This window comes from Monodelphis domestica, chromosome 7 (assembly GCF_027887165.1).
Source record: "Monodelphis domestica isolate mMonDom1 chromosome 7, mMonDom1.pri, whole genome shotgun sequence".
NCBI lineage: Eukaryota > Metazoa > Chordata > Mammalia > Didelphimorphia > Didelphidae > Monodelphis > Monodelphis domestica.
In genome coordinates this window covers 95232584-95257489 of record NC_077233.1, presented here as the reverse complement: position 1 = coordinate 95257489, position 24906 = coordinate 95232584, and the positions used below count along the sequence as shown (strand labels likewise).

General features: G+C 40.2%; 1 protein-coding gene across 3 annotated transcripts in view; it reads left to right on the top strand.

The window, feature by feature from the left end:
* Window positions 1-4416: 4416 nt before the first annotated feature.
* The window catches only part of LOC103106895 (meiosis-specific coiled-coil domain-containing protein MEIOC-like), a 37792-nt gene continuing 17302 nt past the window's right edge, over window positions 4417-24906 (top strand). The window contains exons 1-2 of one of the 3 annotated variants that reach the window (XM_007499767.3): window positions 4417-4598; window positions 14324-14449. In XM_007499767.3, the coding sequence (XP_007499829.1) occupies window positions 4581-4598; window positions 14324-14449 (144 nt within the window). In that variant the 5' untranslated portion in view covers window positions 4417-4580. Of the gene's footprint in view, window positions 4599-4693; window positions 4956-10287; window positions 12530-14323; window positions 14450-24906 lie in introns of those variants that run through there. The other 2 variants (XM_007499766.3, XM_056805163.1) reach the window with 2 other exon arrangements.

Genomic DNA, 24906 nt, shown 5'->3' with positions numbered 1-24906 from the left:
TGTCAGGCACTGTGCTAAGCACTGGGGATACAAGAAAGGCAAAGGAGAATCCTTGCCCTGGAGGAGCTCATGTTCTAGTGTGAGAAATAGTATATATGTACACACAAGCTAAATAGGATATCAGGAAGAGAGAGAAGGCACTAGAAATAAGAAGGTTTAGGAAGGGCTCCTTTAGAAAGGAAACAGAATATTTTGTGCACAGAGTAGCCAGGAGATCAGTTTGTATAGAAGAGAACATGATGGGTAGAAGGTGTAAGAAGGCTGGAAAGGTAAGGAGGCTTATATCAAATGCCTAACAGAGTTTTTATATTTGTATTCAGTCCTGGAGGTAATAGGGAGCCTCTGAAAGCTTACTGAGTAGAGGGTCACATAGTGGGACTAGGACTTTAGGAAAATTACTTTGGTGCCTGAATGGGGGACAGACTTGAGGCAGGCAGACCCACTAGCAGGCTATTGCAATAGTCCAGCCCTGAGAAGATAAGGGCCCACACCAGGGTGGTAGGAAGCATTACCACAGAGAAGGAGACTTACCGGAGAGATATTACAAAAGTGAAATGGATAGGTTTGGCCACAGATTGGATGTGGAGGGGTGAGGGATAGGCTAGGCTGTGAGGCTGGAGGCTAGGGGCTTGCACCTCGAATAGGAATAGGTGAGATTGGAAGGGGTGGTAGGGGGTGGTCAAGGAGAACCATATTGAATTTAGTCTTGGATATGTTGAGTTTAAGACGTCTACAAGATGTCTAATGTGGAGTTAAAGATATAAGACCAACTGGCTTGGGTAAAAATTAATCCTACAGATCCACGCTGTGCTCCAAATGGGCCTGCTCGATCTTTTCCATTACCTGATATTCTATTCATCACATCCCCTTCCTTCTCCACCATCTTGTGACTTTCCCCCATTCCTAAAATGTATTCCCTTCTCACATTTTGGAACCCTTAAACCCTTCTAGGCTCAGTTCAAGAGTCGTTCCTTCAAGATACCTAACACAATTCTTCCCCAACTGTTACTGTACCCCATCCCCAAGAGTATTTATTTTGTATTATCTCTCAACATGTTGTATTCCCCAAGCACTTTGGAACTTCTATCCCTAATGCCTAGCACAGAGCAACCACTTAAAATCTTGTTGCTTGATTGGAGTACAGGATAACCTTAGTTATTTGGATTAATTAGGATTTTGTTAGTTTTGAAAGGTTTTAGAGTCATCAGTGGCCAAGGTAGTGGAATCATGTGAAAATTGCTGGTGAAGATGGAAGTTCTAAGGAGTGACCCCTGGGATCCAGTCCAGTAATGAGTCATCTAGTGGAGCCACACATGGAAGTGAACATGGTGGGTAAATGTTCATAATTTCTTTTTGATAAGCTAAATGATATGAATTGCTAATTGATGATAGTGAGATGTAGCCATCCTCTAGAAAGCCAACTTGCCAGTGCAAGTAAGAAATTAGATAAGAAACCCCAGGGTTTTTATAGGGGCTACATTTTTAATATCACATTTTTAAAGATATATTATTATATATTTCATTAAATATTTCCCAGTTGCATTAAATTTTTTTTGGATTATTATTTGAAAAACCTTTACCTTCCATCTTAGAATCAGTACTGGGGTAGGGGTAAGGCAGCTGGGTGGCTCAATGGATTGAGAGCCAGGCCCAGAGGCAGGAGGACCTGGGTCTAGATCTGGCCTAGGACACTTCCTAGCTGTGTGACCCTGGGCAAGCCTCTTAATCCTCATTGCCTAGCCCTGATGGCTCTTCTGTCTTGGAACCAATATTAAGATGGAAGTTAGGAATTAGAAAGAAAGCAAAGAATCAATACTGTGTATTGGTTCCAAGAGAGATGAGCCATCGGGGCTAGGCAATGAGGATTAAGAGGCTTGCCCAGGGTCACACAGCTAAGAAGTGTCTGAATCCAGATTTGAACCCAGGACCTCCTGTCTCTGTGCCTGGCTTTCAATCCACTGAGCCACCTAGCTTCCCCCTGGACATTTTTTAAAATGGTGTTGTGGCATCCCAGGTGTATTCTAATCTTGAAAGTATTATCGTTGTGTTGCAACCTATGTGCTCATGTACCAGACTCATGGGCATATTATTTCTTGATCATTGTATTTAATTGGTACTCTATTAATTCTGACCACTCTCCAAACCTACAGTCAAGAGAATTCCTGGGTAGGACATTAGCTGCCACAGAGTTCTAGCTCCTACCTTGACAGACCAGATTCCCTGCCAGGTCACAAGTTTAATTAACCTCCTCTTCTTTGATCTTGGGTTGTCAATTGAGTCAGTGTTAAATCTTATGCCCTGTCACATGCTCATCAGCTACCTCCCATTCCCCATTCCTTGATTCTCCAATAAAAGATTGGGGACACGTGTAGCTCTCTCTCTTTTCCACCATCAGAGGAGCATGCAGGCTGGAGCCCATGTTGTTGAACTCTATCTCTGAGTCTTTCTTCCTTCATTGTGTTCCCTCTCTCTCTATCTCCTTCACCCATTTCCCTCAGTTTCTAACTTTCCTTTTCAGGCGTCCACCCATGAAGATATTAATTTATGGCTGCAGGCAGCTACAGGTGTTGTGCTTAGCATCAGCACAGGATATAGTAGTAGATAGCATCCTAATTTGGAGTAAGAAGACTTAGATTGCTGTACTAGCTCTGTGATTATAGGCAAGGCACACAGTAATTCAAAGCCACAGTTTTCTCATCTGAAAAATGGGCATCATAATCATTCCTCACAGAGTTGTGTCAGAGATGTGCTGTGGAATTCCTACAAGTGCTATCAGGTGAGTTATTAGTAACTTAGAAGACAGAAGGCTTATTAGATGTGTGACCCTGGGCAAGTTACTTAACTTTGCTTTGCCTTAGTTTCTTCATTGTCAAATGAGCAAGAGAAAGAAATGGCAAACCACTTCAGTATCTCTGCCAAGAAAACCCCAAATGGGATCACAAAGAGAAAGGCCATACAACTGAAAATTATTAAATAGAAACAGACAGAGGGCTAGTCTTGGAGTCAAGCAGGGTTCACATACTGCCTTTGACGCATACTGGTTGTGAGACTCTTGACAAGTCACTTTATACTCTTAATGCCCTAGACACCTTTTCAAGATTAGAAGTTGCACCCGTTTTGCTTCCTATCCTGAGGAAATCACAGAGCCCACTTTCATGCTACAACAAAAATATATCCTCAAGCTTCAGGTATTTAAGGAATATCTGAGGCACTAATAGATTTTCAATGAACATTTCTTATGTACCTTTTAAGACGCTGGTGTTTTGGAAGACCACTATTTTCATTGGGTTGTTTCTTCCTTTTCCATTCCTCTACTTGTCTGTATTTTTGAGTTCCACCTCCATGATATGTTCCCTAACAATTCCAGTTCATGATGAATTTTCTCCTGCCTAGCTTTGTTACATGCTCTGTATATGGTTTGGGTAATAAAAAAGACAAAAAACCTGGATCTCTGTCCTTAAGTCTTTCAGTTTATTAGAGAGCCTTGGAGAAGTGAATATGTTCATTGTGGATATCTTCATGGAGAGAGCCTTGTCTCCCTAACAGGTTTCTAGAGGGTGGGTAGGGGGGTCTTATAGAACTTTTTTTTTTAATTCTTACCTTCTATCTTAGTACAAATTCTGAGAGAAGAGTGGCAAGAATTAGGCAATTGGGGTGAAATGACTTGCCCAGGGTTACCCAGCTAGGAATTGTCTGAGCTCATAGTTGAACCTAGGTCCTCCTGTCTCCAGGTCTGGTGGTCTTATAGATCATCTAATCAAGCCTCTTATTTTACTGATGAGGAAACTGACACAATCAGAGAATGAAAGTGACTTGCTTAAGGACATGCAACTTTTTGGAACAGCCTTCCCATTCTGGAAGATCCATCTCGGCAGCTTTCTTATGCTGGGAAGTCCCTCCTCCACCCAGTAGTATCTGACTTTCTGGATTTCTTTCTTCACAGCCTTTTCCAGCCCCCTTTTGCTTCTATTTGTCTCCCCAGCACATAGCTCACAGTAAAACATTTTTAAAATGCTTGTTGACTTTTGGAAATCTTGGAACTAGAACGGAGCCTGCTGACTTTTTCAACCCTTGTAAGTAAAGAGCAAAACTAGTTGATTGCATTTTTTCTATTCCTTTGTCTTAGCAAAATGTTTGACTTAGAACTTGGGTTTGTTGTTTATAAACCAGATATCATTTATTGCTTAATATCTACTTATGGGAGCTTATCTATCTTGTTTCACTAATTGGGGCTAATCGCTTCAAGTTTCTGGATATCAGTTTCTCCATCTGGATAAAGTCAGACTAGATGTCCTCTTATGGTTTCCAGCAGGGACCAGTTACCAATTGGGAGTATGACTTTGTTGCCGCATTGCAGAGGGTTCAGGCGGACCCCTAACGGCCAGAGATCCGCCCCGCCCCACCTCGCCCCGCCCATAGCGTCGGTTCACTTGAGAGCGCGCCAAACTCCCCGCGCCGGGAGGACCAGCGGGGGAAAGACAGCGGAGAGCGCCTTAACCGGCGGGAATCCTCTTTCCCGCCACTTAGTGCAAAGCAGCGCGGAGAAATTCATTGGAGATGAGAATTGAGTCAGACAGAGGATGGAGGTGGGAGTGAAGGTGAGGAGTAGCCAGTAATCGAAGACGTGCGCGCGCAGCCAGAGGGGATCCTGCTCCCCGCCTCCTACTCCTAGGCCCCAGGCTGAAACTGACGCGATGGGAGGAGCCAGATTGAGGCAGGAGGATCGGGAGTCGGGTGGCAACGGGAGAAGTGGTGCGCGCTCATCCCCGGAAGTGGTGGGGCGGGGCCTCCATCTGCCTCGTTTACGATTTCCGAATCTCCCCTTGAGCCGGCGTTTGGGGAGCAGGGGCTGGAGCCACGGGAGGGAGGTCGGAGGTGGGAGCGAGATGGTGGCCAACAGCGCGGTGCCTGTGACCCCGCGTGCCAACGCCGCCGCCGCCGCCTGCTACCCCGAGGTGAGGAGTTGCAGGAGGCAGCTTCTGTAGAGAGGGCGTACCGGGCGGGCGGGCGGACTGATGGACAGACTACGGGTCTCGCGGGCCGCCCCTCTCTGCCGGACTGAGTGGAGCGCTGACCAAGGGAGCGCCTGGAGCGTGCTGAGGGGGAGGGGAGGGCTGGGGGCTGGGTCGTCCTCTAGGTACCGGAGGTTGCTGGCAGCTCCTTTGGGCGCGTGACGTGCGTTGTACTAAGCACCTGCTGTGTGCCCAAGGCTAGAAAAGTCGTGCACTCCTTTAAGTAATTCTTCCTACTTTGAGACAACTTTAAGTTTTAGCGATTTTTTTTTTCATACTCAGTAAAGTAATCCACGACAGTTCCAAAGGACTCGGGATAAAAAGTTCCATCCTTTTCCAGAGAGAGAACTCTGAGTGCAATTTAAAACATACTTTTCCCATGTTTTCTTGCCCTTTTTTTCTTTTAGAAACATGGCTAATATGGAAATCTGTTTTACATGATTTCACATACATAATTGATATAATAAAACTGAAATCTGCCTCAGAAACATTCATCCATTATCCCTGGATCTTCCTCCTGGAAACAGAATAAATCTAATAATTTTTATTTGACAGCCCTTAAGGTAATAACTATCTTTCAGAGATAGTTCTAGATACTTTTTTTTTTAATCTTTACCTTCCGTTTTAGGATCAATACTGTGTATTGGTTCTAAGGCAGACGAGTGATAAGGGCTAGGGCTAGGCAATGTGGGTTAAGTGACTTGCCCAGGATCACCCAGCTAGGACTTATCTGAGGCCACATTTGAATATAGGACCTCTCGTTTCTGGACCTGGCTCTCAATCCACTGAGCCACCCAGCTGCCCCCTAGATACTACTTTTTAAAGAAAAGAAGCAAGTGGAATCATAGAATGTCAGTATTGGAAGAAACTTTATAGATTATCCAGTCCACTCCCTTCATTTTACAAGGAGAAGACTGCATCCCAGAGAAGTAAAAGCAATTAAAACCTAGTTCTCCTGCCTCTTAGTTAAATGCTTTTGTGGGGGTTTGCCTCTAAAAACAATTTAGAATCTCAGACTGTTGGAGCAACATCAAAGATCTCCTTTAACCTACTCACTTAAAAGAGGTGAATAAGTTGAAGTGCACAGAAATTAAATTACTTGTCCAAGATAAAGCTGCCTTTTAAAAATATACATATATTTTGTTCTAATAACAAATCTGCACATGTTTTCCAAAGTTACATGATTCATGTTGTTTCCTTCCCTTCTTCCCTCTCCCCTCCTGGATTTGACAAGCAATTCCACTGGGTTATATATGTATTACAAGAAAAAGCCTTAAGTGCCACTCATAAAGTCTAATAAATGATTTTTTTTCTCCTATTATTCCACCAATACCTATGAAAAGAAGGAAGTGGCAGAAACACTTTTAATGATAAAATGGTTGTATCTGTGTACTAAGAATTTCAGATATTTGGGTTATATTACTGGGATAAAACATGTTAAAAAGGAAAAGCAGTATGATTTACGTTGAAAGGGAGATAGTCAAAGGAACTGGGAAATGGTCAGGTTTTCATCTTTTGAAATAGAAAATTTAAATGCTATTTGGTTTTCAATGTTATGTTTCCATTACTTCACTTGGTTAAAAAGTAAATGATAATAAATGTTTGTGTAATTATAAAATATATAACTAGCAAATAAAAATAGTTATACTTTTGATGCATTGGATTTGTTACTCCATTTTTGATAAGCTTTCTAGTCAGCTATTAGAAAACCAAATGTTTTATTGGATGGTTATATGGGTTTTTCTCCTCCTTACATTTAATGTCAGCTTTTCTTTTACATTTGTCATATGCTACATTTAGAAAAAAAAAATTATCTGTAGGTGGTTTGGCTAGTTGTGCACTAATAATTATTGCCAAAGGATAACATTTTTGCACGTTCAACTGAACCTGCTTAATTAAAATAATTTACCTTTTAAATATATCCTTATTTTTTAAAAAGACCCTTAAACTCTATCTTAGTATTAATTCTAAGACAGATGAGTAGCAAAGGCTAGGCTTTTGGGATTAAATGACTTGATCAGGGCCACACAGCTAGGAAGTATTTGAGGTTAGGTTCTCCTGACTCCAGATATGGTTCTCTGTCTACTCTCTTACCTAGCTACCCCCAAATCCTTCGTTTTTGACATTTTTCCAGATTCTTTCCAGTTTATAAAGGAGTATGTGAATTTTGGATTTGGAATCAAGACACCACATGTGGGACCTTGGGCAAGTCAGTTAACCTTGTTGGGTCCCGTTCTTCTATCAAGGGAGTGGGACTTAGATACGTGAAGTCCCTTCCACTTCTAAATGTATGATCTTGTGATCCTGTTATCTGGACCTTAGTAAATGCTTAATAGCTTTTGTGGAAGAGGCATGAAGAAAGGGAGAAGGCAAATCCTCCTCCCTTTCTTCATGCCTCTTCCACACTTTGTCACTTTGGGTAAGCTGCTACCCCTTTTTGAACTCATTTTTTCATCTGAATGAATAATGATGTATAGTAATATTTGCCTTATAGATTTGTTGGGAGATGCAAATAAGATCATATTATATTATATACTTTAAAAATTGTAAGGGGCTATATAAATGTCTTCAGCTGTTTGTGTCTTGATGAGATGGGAATTTGCCCTGGGTCTCTGAAATTCAGTCAACCATGAATTTTTTCCTGTTTGAAAATTGGTTATCTGCCAAAACTATTCAGCACTACCACTGTTAGTTAAAGTGTTACATTGTAGTGTAGTGGAGAGAATGCTGGATTTTGGAATCAGATCTTGGTTTGAATCTTAAACTTACATTTATTTACTGGGTTATCCTTGTCAAGTTACTAAACTTCTCCAGTCCCCATTTCTGAAAATGATAATATTAGATAATCTTGAGGGTCCCTGTCAGCTCAAAATCTATAATTTGATGATCTTGCCTTTGTCAGAAGCATTTCTGAAAGATGATTTCTCTTTTAATTTCTCAAGCATCAGAGACTTTGTACAAGATTATGTGAGAGGAGATAGTTGGAGACCAGAGGAGTAGAAAGTACCCAGAATCTCTAGCTTGCTATCCTTAGCTTAGTTTGCAGTTAACTTTTAAAGTGATCCTTTCTGCAGATAAGGTACATTCCTCTAATAGTGTTAAGTTCCAATCTCTAGCAACTTAAAAGAGTTTGCATTTAGGAAAGAAAATGTATCTTTAAGAATCCCTCGCAGCTGGGTAGCTCAGTGAATTGAGAGCTAGCCTAGAGAGGGGAGGTCCTAGGTTCAAATCTGTCCTCAGACACTTCCCAGCTGTGTGACCCTGGGCAAGTCACTTGACCCCCATTGCCTAGCCCTTCCCACTCTTCTGCCTTGGAGCCAAAACACAGTATAGACTCCAAGACGGAAGGTAAGGGTTTAAAAAAAAAAAAGAATCCCTCCTGTTTGTAAAAGTTTTCATGTCACTCACATATTCTCAGTTAGCCTTTTCATGCATCTACTACAAATGTCCTTGAACAGGAATCTATTCTACAATATCTAGGACAACTTGTCATTCTTGTTTGAATTACTCCAGTGATGGTAAACCCATTATCAACCAAGGTAATTCAAACTACTTTGAGACAGTTTTAATTTTTGGAAAGTTTTTTTTTTTCTTATATGTAGACTTGAAATCTACCTCTGTGTAATATTCACCCTGTTTCTACCTGCTGGAGTGAAACAGATAAGTCTAATAACTTACTCTTTCATAAGGTGGCCCTTCAAATAATAATTGTAACAGTGATTTGCTTTTTTTGTTGTTGTTTAGTAATGTCCAACTCTTCATGATCCTGTGAACATCTGTCCATGGGGTTTTCTTGGCAAGATACTGGAATGGTTTGCCATTTCCTTCTCCAGTGCAAAGAGAGATTAAATGACTTGTCCAGGGTCACACAACTAGACTTGTTTCTGAGGCTGAATTTGAACTCAAGTCTTCCTGATTCTAAGCTCAGCATTCTCTCCACTCCACCATCTAACTGACTTTTTAGAACTACATAATGTCTATTATGTAATTGCTTTTTAAGAATTATTTGCCTTTTAGAACTGTATAATCCTAGACAGTCGGTAAGCATATTAAATGCCTGCTGTGTATTGGGCACTGCAAAATAATAGCCGTACAAATGGAGCAAAAGACAGTCTCTGGCCCTCAAGGAGCTGATAATCTTGGAGAAGACACCAAGCAAACGAATATGTACAAATGATACACAGAATAAGTACAAAGTAAATAAGAGAGGGAAGGTACTAGAATTAAGAAGGACTGCGAAAGTTTCCTATAGAAGTTGGGCCTTAAAGGAAGCTGAGCAATCAAGATGGTAGAGATGAAAAAGCATTCCAGACCTGGGGGTCAAAGGTGGAATGGCTTTTTTTTTGGAACAGATGTAAGAATTGATTAGTTATTAATTATTATTAATTAGTTAATTAGATTGATTGATTAAAGAATAGGTTCTGCTTAGAAGAAGGGTTTCCAGCCTTAAGAGAGAGAAGAATGTTCAGGGGTTCCTTAAGAAGAATTCCCAGAAACCCCCTAGGAAAGGACTGTTGGAAAATGGATCACTCTCTGGAGCTTCCTACCTTGGTGGTAGATAGCTTTGGAAAACATCTGAGAAGATTGTGAGAGTAATTCAACTGAACTAGTGAGTGGCTGAGGCTGTTCCCTGGAACACCACAGAGGGCAGCAGAGAGAGCAGCATCTGTGAAACCTGTCAGGGTCGTTGAATCTGAGGCTGGGCAAACAGTTACCTTCAATCTGTCAATATCTAATATATAACCAGGAGATTTGTGAGTAGATTAGCTTAGTAAGTTAGATACCATATTTATTAGTAAGGGAGTCAAGTTAGGTCTGATTTTCATTGGGCAGGAAGAAGTACTGTGAGGGACAGAGAGGTTCAGGGGTTTACTTAGAAATCTTAGTTTTAGGATAATATATCTTCGAATCAATTTATATTTCCTTATCCTGGCCCTGATACTTCTCATAGTTATTAATAAATAGGTTTTGTAGTAATCTGTCTCCAGCCAGTTTCATCTACTGCCAGAACCAGCTAGGCCCTAATAACTTCAGCAGAATCTGTACCACCTAATCAATACCAACTGACAATAAACTGGCCATAATCATTATCAAGATCAAATATAATAACACAGCCAAGAAATTAGTGTCACTAGGCCAGGCTTTTAGGTGAATCTAGTCTAAGATGGCTCCTCTCCTTAAGCCTGGGGGGTTTGTGGTGTTGCCTTCTACAGTAAGAGAAGGTAAGGGTGGGGGGGAGGGGAGGACTTTTGGGGGAAGATAATGAGATCCATTTTGGACATTGAGTTCAAGATGTTTACTAAACATCTAGTTTGTCCAAAAGTCAGTTTGATATTTATCCTTGGGAGCTGTTGAGTTCAGCTATTAAAGGAGAGAGTGCAAAAGAGAAGAAGACCCAGGACAGAATCCTGAGGGATTCCTATGAAAAGAGGATGTGATCTGGAGCAAGAGCTAGCAAAGGAGGCAGAGATGGGAGGGGTCAGATAGGTAGGGGGAAAACCAAGAGAACCTGGTGTTCTAAAAACTTAGAGTAAGAGGAGGAGAAGAGGATGATCCACAGAAGATTGCAGAAAGGAGGAAGAGAATGCACAACTGAGAAAAGAACACTGGATTTGGTACCTAAGGAGAGAGAGCGAGAGAGAGCAGTTTGGTAGAATGATAAATTGGATTGTATGGGGTTAAAAATGAGAGTAGAGAAAGTAGAAGCACCTTTTGTAAATGGCCTTTATGTATCTACTATTTTTGTAACATCTTGAGGGTGGGGACTTTATATTTATTATACATGGCCTCTCTTGAGTTGTTTTTTTTCTTTTTCTTTTTTTTAAGATCATGTCTTGGAAAAATATTTGGCATGTGGGGTCTCTGGTATAGAAAAGTGGTTGGATTCACCCCTCTGAACCTTTTAAAAGCTCAAATACACACATTTTATTGCTTCTAGGAAAGAGCTTTCCAGACTACAGGAAAGCATTTAAAAACACAGTTGAGTAAAGTTGATCCAATACAAGTTCACTGTTTTAATTTAGAACTTCAGCCCAGGCACATCTAAAATTAGGTTCAGCACAGAATATGTGGGGAGTTGGCAGTCTCCTAGCAGCACTGTTGGAAAAGGGAAGAAGAGGCCCCTTGTGATTTGTTGACATTTCTCTGAGCCTGCCCAGCGGTCTCATGGTGGGGAATCACCACTTCACAGGCTGGGTGGAAGGGAAGGAGGGCTCCTGGAGGCTGGCTGGTCTTGCTGCTAACTGAACAGTGTTACACTGTTTCCTACTAATCTCTTTGGATGGGATCATGAATTGGGCAGTGTGCCTGTGTTTGATAGTGCTAAGGAGCAAACGGTAGTTCCTTACTCTCCCTCTCTTGGCAGCTTTCCGTAGTAGTCCAAGGGAGGCATCCGTGGCCAGGCTTTTAGGTGAACCTAGTTAGTCCACAGACATTTGTTCCTCTAGCCCTTCTTCCCTTGGCTTTTGCCTTCTGAGCGGCTGATGCTGTTAGGAATGTCTGTTCCAGGGGGAGAAGCAATAGGGGATTTGTGGCCTGCCGGTTGGTTCATGGCCACTGCTGCCATTGTTCAGTTGAGTTCTTACTCTCTGGGATGGAGGCAGTCACTTCCCAACTGGTTCCCTTGTCTTGGGTTTTCCCTTAGCACACACATCTCCACTGTCCTTTTTCTAATACATGGCTCTGACCACCCAGGATTCTCAGAAAACTAACCACTACGTCCAAATGAACTGTCTAGCTGCTGTCTAAGACCCTTTTCAATCTACGCCACTCTGATCTCACGTTAGGGGAATAACTCGTTTTATAGATGAGGAAAGTGAAGTCATGGAACTGGCATCCCCTTCTAAAGACCAGAAGATTCCCAGGCTGCGGCTGCAGCTTTAACGAGCCATTTCCTATTTCTGTAACCAGGGAAGAGTCCCTTAAGCACTCTGGGCCTCAGGTTTCTCAGCTGTAAAATGGGGTTAGCCTGGAGGATGCTTGCAGTGCCCGCTGTACTCCTGTGAACTCTTCCAGCAAGCCTGAACCACAGCCTGCTGGAATGGCTTTTGCAGTCATGTAGTATGGGGAGATCCGTACCCCAATGGAGGTATTCATATAGACGTACACCCAGAATGAAGAGTGCTGGGGGAGCTGGAGGAGCCGCCCCTCCGCGTCCCAGTTCCCCTTCTCAGGCTCGGACAGGGACAGCCCACGCGTCCACCATGCCTGGCCAGAAGCTGGAGCGATGCCCCGCTGTGAGTGTTTGGTGCCTCAGCCCGCCTGGTGAGCGAGCCTGCGTGCAGCGTGCCCTTCACCAAGCCTCAGCCAACACTTGGGGCCTCGCGTGTTTCCTGTTACACTGAGACCAGGGGGACGAACGGAGTTGGGCGGAGGGACGCCGACCCTATAGCCTGGCAACAGTTTCCATTCTCGAAGACGCTGGCCGGGGCTGCGCCTGCCCTCTTGTCTTTGGGGCTGCTGGGAAGCCCGGTGCGTGCGCCCCGGCCCGGCCGCTGCTGCCGTGACGCCTCCTCCTGGTAGGTTTGTAAGAGGAACCTGGGAGTCTGATCCCTGGTCCCGGAGTGCCGGAGGTCGCTTCAAGCCTGGGAGGCTCCAGCCGCAGGTTGCTGGTTTTCCTTTGGGGCCAGAAATGGTGTGGATGAAGCCTTGGCGGGGGAGAACCCCGGGGTGTGGGATATCTATCCTTTGCAAACGGCTTTTGTCTTTAATATTAACCCGCTGCAGCTCTAGAAAGTTTGTTCTCTGGCTCCCAGCAGTGGCATGAATGGGTTTAAGGAAGCTTGAGAAAGCGACTTCAATCACCCTTCCTTGTAATTGATTTTCCTTTTCTTCAGTTGTGCTGCCACACCTTAGTTTGTAGCTTAGCCATTTGTGTATAAAACCTTGTTTAAAACCTTAAACCGGCTTGCATTTGGGAAGGTGCTTTTTGAAATTAATTCCATTAGGACAGGAATGCTTTTTAAAACGATATTTTTTAAAAGTGATGCTTATAAGACTCTGGAACATTATGCTGGAAAACAAAAAAATGTTGCTTTTAAATTTTGTTTTATGAGCATCCCCTCTGTCCCCTGATAAAACATATTTGATAATTATGATAATAGCTCACAGTTTCTACTACTTTCTGGTTTGCTGAGCTCAGCAACAATTTTGTGAGGTAATAAGAAGCCAAGAGTGTTCTCCCCCTGGGCTTGTCATTATCCTTTTTAGCCTTGAGGTAGTTAGTATGATATAATGTAACCAGCCTTGAAGTCAGCAGACCTGGTTTCAAATCCTGCCTTTGGCACATTCTGGGCATGATTTCTTAAGCTCCTTTAAAAAAAAAATTAAGATATTTTTAATTACATAGAATAACAAATTTCCACATAAGTTTTCTGAAGTTATAGGATCCAAATTATCCCTCTCCCTCCCCCTTACCACAGCTGGCAAGCAATTTGATCTGGGTTATATGTTATTATCATGTCAAACATTTCCATGTTAATTTTTGTAAGAGAATAATCATAAAAGTAAAAACCCAAATAAACTAAATGGAAAAATCATAGGCTTTGATTTGCATTCCGACTCCCAACAGTGCTTTCTCTGGAGGTGGATAGCATTCTGTGTCATCACTCCCAGGCCCTTTGAAGACTCTCCATTGCAGAGCAGGTGATGAGGTGGTTAGAACTGGTAGTCCAACTGCCCTTTGGCAGATGAAGGAATTTAGATTCTGATTGATTGTGCCCAGGATGGATTCAGTTCAGCAGCCACTAAGTGTAGCCTCTGGGATACAGAGATGAGAAATGAAACAACTCTGGCCCTCAGAGGACTTCGATTCAACTGGGTCACACAGCCTGTTAGTCTCGGAGCAGGCATTGAAATGCCATTTATCTCACCCAGAAAAGCAGGGTGGGAACAGACTCCTCCCATCATGCGATCACTTATGACTGTTTGATGCCTCTTGACTCTTAATGCCTGGAGAATACTTTGGGGAAATTGTTCCACTTTTTAGTGCTTTGAAACAGGTGACTGAGAATCCTTTCATTAGGTAAAACTTACTATGAGTATGTCCCTGTTAACCTGAAATTCCTCTTTTGAAGTGAGCGTTAATGTTTATTTAATCAAAGAAAAGAATATAGTGTTCTTTCTGGAATGGCCAGGGTACTGCAGTTTCCTGGAGGTAGGAGGTTGGGCTGATAATGACTTCTGTTTAGGTGCCCTCTGGTGCCCTCTTTTAACGGCTGTAATTCGATGATCCTCTCAACTCTTTAAGGTGATCAAAGTAATCCACACTTCTGGCCGTTTCTGGGTTTTGATAGCTGATCGTTTTTAAACAGGTCAGACCAGAGCTCACGACCCTGAGTTCCTGTTCATGCGGCAATGACCCAAGCTTGTGGAAAGAAACCTTACGTAGTGAAGACATGCTCAAAACAGAGGACTGTTTCAATCTTTACAAATCACAGGTGAGCAAAGACTAATGAAATATTTTTACCAGGATGAAAATGGACTTAAATGTTTAAATAAACCATGTGACCTAAGGGAAAATCATTGGACTTTTCTGTGCCTTAATTGCCACCTTTGTAAAAAGAGAGGTCATCAGACAACATGATCTCATCAAGATTACTTCTGGCTTAAATTCTGTGGTTCTATCTTTTATAACTTTTAATTTTCTGATACTCTATTGTGAAATCATATATCTTTTGACCCTCTAATTTTTAAATTAGGAAATACCTAGACCTTTAAGATCAGTTATGAAATCCTTTTGGTAATCCTTCCTTATATATTCCAGGATACATTATCTAATCACAGGGTAGAAAGCTCTTGCCACAAGATTTCAAAGTTTTATGACTTTTTTGATAAAGACCCAGATAATTTTTATATGTGAACATAAGCACATAATCTGTAATTTTTTGTTTCATTTCTTTCTACTATATATATAGACATTTCACTGAAAACCTTGAGTATCTTTTTGTGGATCTTTTAAGAATTCTAAGATAGTGACTTAAAAATTTAAAAATATTGATAATCAGCAAGAGTTCTCTCTATCTTAATGACCCTGAGTGTAAGGGCTATCCTAGCTTTGTCAATACTCAGTCACATGACTCTTAAAACCTCATTTTCTTAATTTGTAAATTGTAGGAGTAAAACTGAATCTTTAGGATATTTTCCCAGCTTCTAGGTTCTATATTGTGTGTCATTTGAGTTTCCTTTTATTCATTTGTGTTTTTGTAGGTTAAAACTTTTATGCTTTTTTTTTAGCACAAATTTCTTCTTTCCCCCTTCGAACAATGTTAGCATGAAAGTAAGTAAATACAAATAACATTTATTAAGTCTCTAAGATTTGCCAGCTACTTTCCTGACTATAATCCTATAACAAAAGTAGGATCATTGTCTTAATTTTAATGTTAAAATGTTTAGGCATATGAAGTTTAAATAAATGCTTGCCTGGGATCATAAAGTCCCAGAATTGGAATTCAAGTTCAGGTCTTCTGTCTCAATAATTAGTGCCCATTTTACATCACTGAGCTGCATTGGATGGAGGATATTGTGGCCATCAGGTGGGACAGCAGGTCTGACTTTTAGTCTCTTGGGTTCAAGAAAGTAGATTTCAGTAGTTACTCTTCTGGATACCGACTCACTCTGACTTCTCTTTCAGGTGAATCAGTAAATCTGTGGAAAGTCTTAGACTTGGAAGTGTTTATTTTAAAGTTGTTTCTTCAGAATGCTTAGCTTATTTTCTTGGCTTGAATAAAGATTTTCAGGATGGAAACTTAGAGTTTTCTTCATTCAACCATATAATCCTAGCCCATTCCTTAAAAGCAGTGAGTATGTTGGCATTTTACTGCTAAATAATAACTTCCAACCATTAATTCTCTGGACTTATTCCAGTTTTCCATGGCATTGCAAAGAATAGTTAAGATTCCTTAGCAAGTACCTTTAACACTTTAGTATTCATAGTAAGGCAAATTATTTTATATTTAAAATTTTATGACCTCTGCATTGATTTTCTTTAGATAATTTAGTTTTACATAAATTTCTCAAATTGAGGTGTATATAGATATTTGCATGTTACAAATGAGAAATAAAAATCTGTCAGCCTAAAATTAAACTTGGTTAAACTTGGAAAGTTTAAAGTTTATTATTTTCATTAACTTTTCCATCTGTTTATAAAAAAGGAACTGGAAGGTTTTTAGAAAAGATTTTCTACATCAGATTATATCTTTACAGATATAAATGTCTATAGAATGCAAGATCCTAGTGTACATGCTCTTTGTTGATTAACAGAAAAAGCATTTGATTTGGTGAAGTAAGACTTGGTCTTGGACTCTTCTCTAATCACATAAGATTCCATGGTAAATGAGGTCACAGAGATAAATTTGTCATCAGTCTTCTGATTAGTAATTTCAGGAGATATAATAGGGAGATGGATGTTCCCCATAAATAATAAGGCCCAAATGGAAAAAGGTTTCCATATTGTTGGTGAGACCTCTTAGATGATTTTAGGTGTTCTTATATGCACATGATATTGTGCTGTTCTCATCAAGGTCCAGAACATTACAGGGCCTTCTCACTGAAATGTATGAATATTTAAAAGTGTTTGGCCTAAAAATCCATATAGGGTAGATTAAATGGTTGGAAAATGACAGCGGTGAGAGGGAAGAATGTGTAATGATAAGACTACTGTCTAAGCTATGATAAGCAGTTTGCCAGTCCTTTTTATTACTACATCAGTACATATATCAGGAGAGACGCTATACCTGGGCAATAAGTTGGGTTCAGCGTTGAATAGGAGGAAGAAAATGGTCTGAGTTTTGTTCGAGGAACTGTAGTGTGCTTTTAACTAACCTGTTAACATTTCCTGTATTCTATTACAGACTCCCATCTTTTTAACATATATCTTCTCTTGATAATGCTATAGAAAAACTTTACAGATGAAGAAACTTGAGACCTCATGGGGTTAAATGACTTGGTGCAGATCAGATCACACATATAGGAAATATAGTACTAGGATTTGAAACCATTTTTTTATGTCAATTCCTTCATTCTTTCCATGGTACCATGTTTTTGTTTTTACTTCCTTTTATTTTTTTTTAATTACATGTAGAAACAGATTTTTACAATGTGTTCTAACATCTTACAAATCTATTTTTTATATTTTTTTCTGACATTTTGCAAGTCAGATTCTCTCCCTTCCTTCTCCCCATCTCTTCCCAAAGCGGTAAATGTTATAAATTATATCAGTGCTTTCATGCAATATGTTTTCATATCCTCCATGCTGTCACAAAAGACACATACTACATACAATTTTTAAAAATCCTTTTAGGAAAAAAGTGAAAGAGAACATGTTTTATTCTGTAATCAGATTCTAATAGTTCCTTCTTTAGCTTTGGATAGCATTTTTTATCATGAGTCTCTTGGGGTTATCTTGGACCTTATTTTGCTCATAATAGTTTAGTCCTTCACAATTGATTGTACAGTATTTCTGTTACTGTATATACTGTTCCTGGTTCTGCTCACTTCACTTTGTATCAGTCCATATAATTCTTTCCATGTTTTTTCAAACTTATCCTAATGGATATTTCTTATAGTACAGTAGTATTCCATTATAATAAACACCACAACTTGTTTATCCATTCCCCAATTGATAGATACTCCCTTGGTTTCCAGTTCTTTGCCTCTACAAAGAGAGCTGCTAAGAATATTTTTATAAGTAAGCCTTTTCCCCTGTATCTGATCTCTTTGGGATACAGACCCACATGGTATCTTGTAAGAAGGCCTGAAGGGCAATGGAGAAATGTGTGATATGTATACATGACCCTTTGAGCTTTAATTTCTTACTCTGTTAAAATGACAAAGTTGGACTAGATGATCCCTAAATTCCTTTTGACAATTTTTATTTTATTTATAAAAACAAAAACAAAAACAACCTTACTGTCTATCTTGGAATCAGTACTGTGTATTAGTTCTAAGGCAGAAGAATATTAAGGGCTAGGCCATGGGGGTTAAATGACTTGCCCAGGGTCACAAAGTGTAATAGATAATATTGGAGGGTATATTTGATGGGTAAGCGATAACGAATGGATCTGTAGTTTTTTTCAGGTTCACTATCAGACTTAGTGTCCTTGTCACTGTCATTTCCCTATGCATTAGCCTTTGTTTTCTTTGCCTTTTTGTCTTTCTCTTTGGGTACACTATCTTTCTGACCATTGTTCTTGTCCGTAATTGGTCTAGCCCTTTTGACTTGATAAATTCCTCAAACATGTTCTTAATAACATTTCCCAAGTTAGTATCTACCACCATTATCTGTGCTGCCTTTTTGGGGATTACAAATCTATAGATGTTCTTCAAATAAGTCAGTGTCTGTATAGCCGCCATGGAGATGATATAAACTTGAGTCATAATGTGCCAGAGGACAGTTTCTTTTTGAAATGGCCATTGTAGTATGAGCACCGTGAAGTTGCCCCGGCATTCCACCGAATCAACCATCATGGTGGTCATTTTACTATATATGAGGTTATAAATCCAGTAAGCCATAATGGCAGCCAGCACAACTACCCCACAGAGCACTTGCTTAAACATCTTGCTGTTAATTTTGGAGATTGGAAGTTCAGTCAGCCTGGGGTGCCAAATTGTCATAGATAATATTGGAGGGTGTATTTGATGGGTAAGTGATAACGAATGGATCTGTAGTTATCTTCCTTTGACTGACAGCTGATCAATCTCCAGCTTCTTGTCTTGCTGCCTTGTAATTTCTCTCTTCTCCACAAAAGATAGGAAGTGTTAGAGTTCATATTTGAATCCAGGACCTCTTGTCTTCAGGTCTGGCTCTCTCTCAGCTGAGCCACTTAACTGCCTCCTAACTTCCCTTTTAACTTATATAAGCCTATAATATGATATTTTGAGTCGCTTTGGGTTATAAAATCTTGGGATCCTGTAAACCTCAAAATTCCTTAGACTTATAAATGTTGGAAATTTCACCATTGGGATATTTCATACTTGGAAAATTTCTTACTGATAGTCTATTGGAATGTGAACCCCATTGGCATGGGAGGTTCCTTCTCTTCCCTTCTTAAGATTACTTTAGGACAGAAACCTTTTGCTGAACAATGGAAAGGACTTTGACCTATGCTTAAGCATAGAACAGGAATTTCTTTGAGTCATGATTGATTTTAGAATTGATACAATGGAGATACTTGGAATCAATCTCCACCCTATTCAGTCCTAACAGGATTGAGTAAGGGCTGCAGCCTAGATCAAAATTTAATTATTCCAATCTCTACCCTACTCAGGTTAACAGGATTTAGAAAGGGCTGTAGCAAAGGAGCAAAGATTTAATCATTTGAAAATATGACCTTCAACAGACATGTGCAAAGCCTCTGGGCGGTCCTGGGTTAAGCTAGAGCCTCCATTGGCACAGGGAAATTGATGGACAGTGATTGGTAGATGTGAGAACTGAGGGGAGGCAACTTGGAGGGTTTCCTTAAAGATCAGGGGGGTCTGAAGTTGGAGGGTGATTGAGGAGTTGAGGAGAAGTTGGTCGGTGTGGGCTCTGAGAAGCTTGCTCTGAAGGAAGCTGAAAGTGGGGGCCTCTGAGACTGTTTCTCCATTTTGGTCACGTGAGTAATAGGGACTGATCTCTTTTCTTTGCCCCAGCTATCTAAGGGCTTGGGCCTTTTGGCCCAGCCTAAACAGAAGGGGTATTTAAGCCCTATTCCCTTCTCTCCCTTTTTCTCTCTCTCTATCTCTAATTCCTTTCTTACTCCTATTGTAATTAAACTCCATAAAAGATTTACTGCTGACTTGAGTTTTCATTTAGGAATTACATAGCTGAATTCCTTGGCGACCTTAAATTAATATATATCAGTCTTTTAAAGTGATTCCCTTGTCACAATCCTCAGGTTTGCAATGAGGTTAAGTTTACATTTTTTTATATTCAGGTTATTGTCACAATTTTATTTATTTAAAAGCTTTAATCAGCAAACTTTATCTTTAGGTGATTTGTGATGGCATCAGGGAGCATCTTCCCTCTCTACCATAATACTTTCTCGTGAATTCCCATTACCAAAAAAATTCATTACCTGGATATGAGCTTGCTCTGTCCTTAAGAGACAGGCTGCTCCTGTACAGTCAGTTACTGGTCCACGTCTTTAGCTTGTTCTTAGTCGTAAGAAAACTTGTGTTCTAGCTTGTGGGATCCCAAGGTCACCTCCGTGCCACCAATAAAACATGAGAAAACCACAAGCATTAAATCAAAAGGGAAGCTGAGTTAAGCTTCTCAGCAGAGCTAGGAGAGGAGCATTTCAAACAATTAGAATTCATATCGATTAGAGTAATATTTAAAGCACTTGCAAGGAGAGTTTCTGTCTGGCTTGGAGTCACCATCCTGTCAAAAAACATCCAACTAACCAAGGAAGTCTGGGGTTTTTCACACCTTCCCTGTAGAATTTCAGAGAATGTTAAGTGGTTATCTCTGCATAGTTTACAAGTTGCAAATCAGGGCGGAATGTTGACCTTAAAAGGAAAATGTAATGCTAAGGCACAACCAATCAGTTACATATAACTTGATGGACTCCAGAATGAGATAAAGAAGTTGCAAATGAACAAATCCAAACAATTTAAAGTAATTAGGCTAGAAGGCCTTTGTATACGTAATGTGACTAGAATATTGCAGGGGTAGTACAGCATTTGGCACATAGACTATATGGATTTTTGCAATTTATGGCTTAAGTTAGTGACCTCTTTTTATAAAATGACAGTCAGCTGTTTAGCTTGTTGATCTTTTAATTCTTTACCTATAAGGCTGAGATGATCAAACTGGGTTCTGGTGATAAAAAGACTAAATTGAAAACAATCTTTGTCCTTAAGGATTGTGTTCCTTTGAGGGAAAACAGCATTTACACAGATAAGCAAATAAAAGATGATTCAAGGAGGGAAAGAGCACTAATAATTAGGGAGCACCGAAAAGACTTCCTCTGGGACAAGGCAGCTAAGCCGATCCTGAGGCAAAGATGTGGAAAGAGTCCCATTCACGCAATGGGGGAACACCCACACAGTAGTTAGAGAATAGGATGTTAGTGGAGGAAGGAACATCTTGTGGCATTTTTGACTTAGATAAAAATCACTGGGGAAAAAAGGACAAATGAATTAAAAATAAAAGAACAAAATTAAATCATAGAAAAGTTGGTCTGTTTAGCTGAGTCTCAGCCAGGGTGAAAGTAGTTAGTGAATAAATTAAAAGGCATGTATTAAGTACTAACTCATTGCTGAGGATTGTACTAAAGATGAAGATACAAATATAAAAATGAGGATGGCTCCTGTCCTCAGGGAGTTTTCATTGGAACAGAGAGAGCCCATAGATGGGGAGTAGTGGTGAGGAGAGGGGATTTTAGTTTGGGGAATCTCAGAAGTGGTGAGCTGAACTGTAGGATGGTTAATTGACAAAAATTAAACTTTATTTTCCAGTTGTCAAGCAATTTTCCCCCTCTTCCCTCTCTCCAAAATGTATATAGTCAAGCAAAACAAATTCCTACATTGACAACATGCAAAAATATATCTCTCATCCTGTATATTTAGACCATCACTTTTCTGTGGGAGGAGTGTATTTGCTAGCTGCCAGATTTTTTCAGTGGTTCCTTCTTTCCCTCTCAGTTCCCTTTTTTGTGTTGTCTTTCCTCAATATATGACGAGCCCCTTGAGGACAAGCACTGTCTTTTTTCCCCCTTTCTTATATGTAACACAGTGCCTGGTACATAGTAGGTACTTCATGTTCTCGTCTTGTCTTGTTCTGCTAACTTCTATCAATCAGACAAGTCTTCTCAAGTTTCTGGATATATATATATATATATAATTTCAAGAGGCCATGGCAGTACTGATTTGATTGTAGCTGGATGAAGGAATGGCTAGGAGAGACAGCATGGGCGACTTCAAGGTGACTGTCCCAGAATATGCCCAGGGAGTCGAGTGAAACATGGCTACATGAGGCCCTCATCCTTGGGGAGGCTGGAGAGAGTCCTTGAGAGCATAATCAAAGAGGGTGGCCCTGCACCTTGCCAAGATTATTAGCACTGGGAAGTCACATTTCTCTGAAGTTCTTAATCTTTCTTTCTTTTTGTTTTTTTAACCCTTACCTTCCATCTTAGAATCAATACTGTGTATTGGTTCCAAGACAGAAGAGCAGTAAGGGTTAGGCAATGGGAGTGAAGTGACTTGCCCAGGGTCACCCAGCTGGGAAGTGTCTGAGGCCAGATTTGAATCCAGGACTTCCCATCTCCGGGCCTGGCTCTCAATCCATTGAGCCACCCAGCTGCCCCCATTAATCTTTCTTTGAGACCCTCTAACACTTGGATCTGATATATGATGTACTATGTGAGAGATGTTCAGGGTTCCAGCTAAAGGGGAAGATTTCCGGATACCTAAAATAATAGAAAGTATAACTTGTATATACAGCTCCTTCTGGTATCTTTCAGCTACCACCACTGTTTTTTAATTTATTCAATAAATATTTGGTTTAGGCTATGTTCGAGTTAAGTAAATAGTAACCCCAATAAGAAGACACTGTCTGTCACTGGCATGGATGTTGCAGCCTACCTAGTAGGGGGGGTAAATATGCACAAATAACTGTGACATGAAAGTGGTTTGCAAAAAGCAGGTGCTTGATAAAGGATAAATTGAAAATGCAGACAAAGATAAAATGTGTTAAAGAAGTACAGAGGGGCGGGAGTAGTCACTTCCAGCCTTGGTGATGACAACAGGGATGAGTTAAAGGCTTCGTGGATGTGGAGCAGTAAGCTGAATAGGTAGGAATTCAGAAGAAATGGGGAAAATGGAGTGAGTATTAGAACAAAATCAAGGAAGTAGGAGAGTGGAACGCGTTTAGGGAGGAAAAGCATATCAGTTTGGCTGGAGGGAGGAGCCCAACAAACAAGGAATAGAAGTTAACATGGGAAAGGAAAGTTGGGGCTACATTGTCTACAACCTCAACTGCCAGGCTAAGGAGTTTCAACTCAGTTTGGCAGCTAGTAAAGAGCCTTTGAGGGATTTTTGAGAACTTTGATTAGGAAAATAAAAGTGAGGGTGTTTTTGAGGGGAGGAGAGCTTTCATTTTTGATGGGGGCAGCAGAGGAGAGAAACATGCAGTTCTATTTTAGTAATTATAGATCTATAGCTAGAAAAGCCCTTAAGAGATAATTTAGTCCCATCCTTGAACGAGTCACTTAATCTCCATAAGACTTCGGTTCATCATCTGTAGAATCCAAAGGTTAGACTGGATGACCTCTGAGATTCTTTTCACTTCTACATGTGATCCTGAACCCCATAATTTTTAGAAAAGAGGAAACTGAACCTCAGAGAGGTTAAGTGACTTGTCCAAATATATGCAGATAACTGGGCCTTGTGACTTCAAATCCAGTCCTTCCATAAATCCTTTTGTCCCTCCACAACTGAACATATAGTTCCTTTCCTGGGAGGCGCTTAATGGAGGCATTAGTTCTTCATTAGAAGTGAACCTTGGATCCCCTTTGAATGAGAAAAAAACTGAATGAACTAGCATTTTATATCCCATTCTTTTTTTTTTTTTACAATTACATGATATTCACTTTATTTTTCATCATTATACTGTCTGTAAAGTTCACTCAATTACTTAATAATTAAACATTTATTAAGTTCACATTTGTGTAAAAGCATCATGTGAGGCACTTAAGGGAGTTGAGTTTTTAGTTACTTTGAGGTTATATTTTAAACATAAAATGCCTTTGTATTAGAAAGCATTTGGCAAAATCTCACTGTTTTTAAGGATAAGAAATGGAAGCTGGATGATAGTGTAGTTTTAGAATCTCAGGTAGAATGCTACAGAGTTTGGTCTAACAATCCTATTGTTGATTTTTATAAGACTTGGATGTAAACATAGACATTATACTTAAGTGACCCCAAATGTCAAAGGATAGCTAATACGTTGGATGAAAAAAATTCAAATAGATCTCAACAAGTTCATTAATTTAGTGTTCACCAAGTATTGACTGTACGTAGAGAGACAAAATTTAACCTAGACTTCGCCTATGAAGAGCACCCAAATCTAGATTAAAATGATGCACTAACAAGTGGAATTTAGCAGGTATAAATGAAAAGTCCTGCACATGGATTGAAAAAAACAGTCTACACATACAGATAGAGGGAAATCTGAGTTATAGAATCATAGACTTTGAGAGTGGGAAGGGACTTCAGTGGCCTTCTTGTGTCCAAGCCATGCCTGAAAGGAATCCCCACTGTAACCCACTTGACAAGTGGTCTTTGCTTGTTTGAAGACCCCCCACTTCCCACCTCACCCCTCCATTAGGAAGAACCTACCACTTCACGAGACATTTAATAGCAATACATGTGAAAAAGGCGAGGGAGTTTTAGGGGACAAACAGTACGATCAGACATTATGAACTAAAAAAGCTAATGTTATTGACTGCAATAAAAAGCCAGCAGCTTCCGCCCAGCACTGTCGAAGGCCAGGCTCTCGTTGGTAAAATGCAGCATGTCAATGTGCTCTAACAATATACTGAGCTTCAGAAGTCAGATTGCAAATATAGCCTTTGCTTGTATGAAATGATTGTTAAGATCATGCTTAAGAGCCTTTTATTGGGGGTGGAGGAAAGAGGGGAGGTTAATTTTAGAATCCTGATATGGCTTAATATTTGTGCCTCTCATGAAAACTGTAGCCTTAATAAACATTAAGATTCTATACGTCATTTGCAGGATAGATTAGTTATTACATATGTGAAACATTAAGATTTTGTGTAGCCCTTCTTTTTTTTTTTTAATTCAAAGATATTTCATTTTCTCATTTATATGCAATAACAATTCTCTACATGTTTTCCAAAATTATAAGATTCATATTATCTATTTCCATTGTTTCCCTCACCATCTCTCAGAAGAT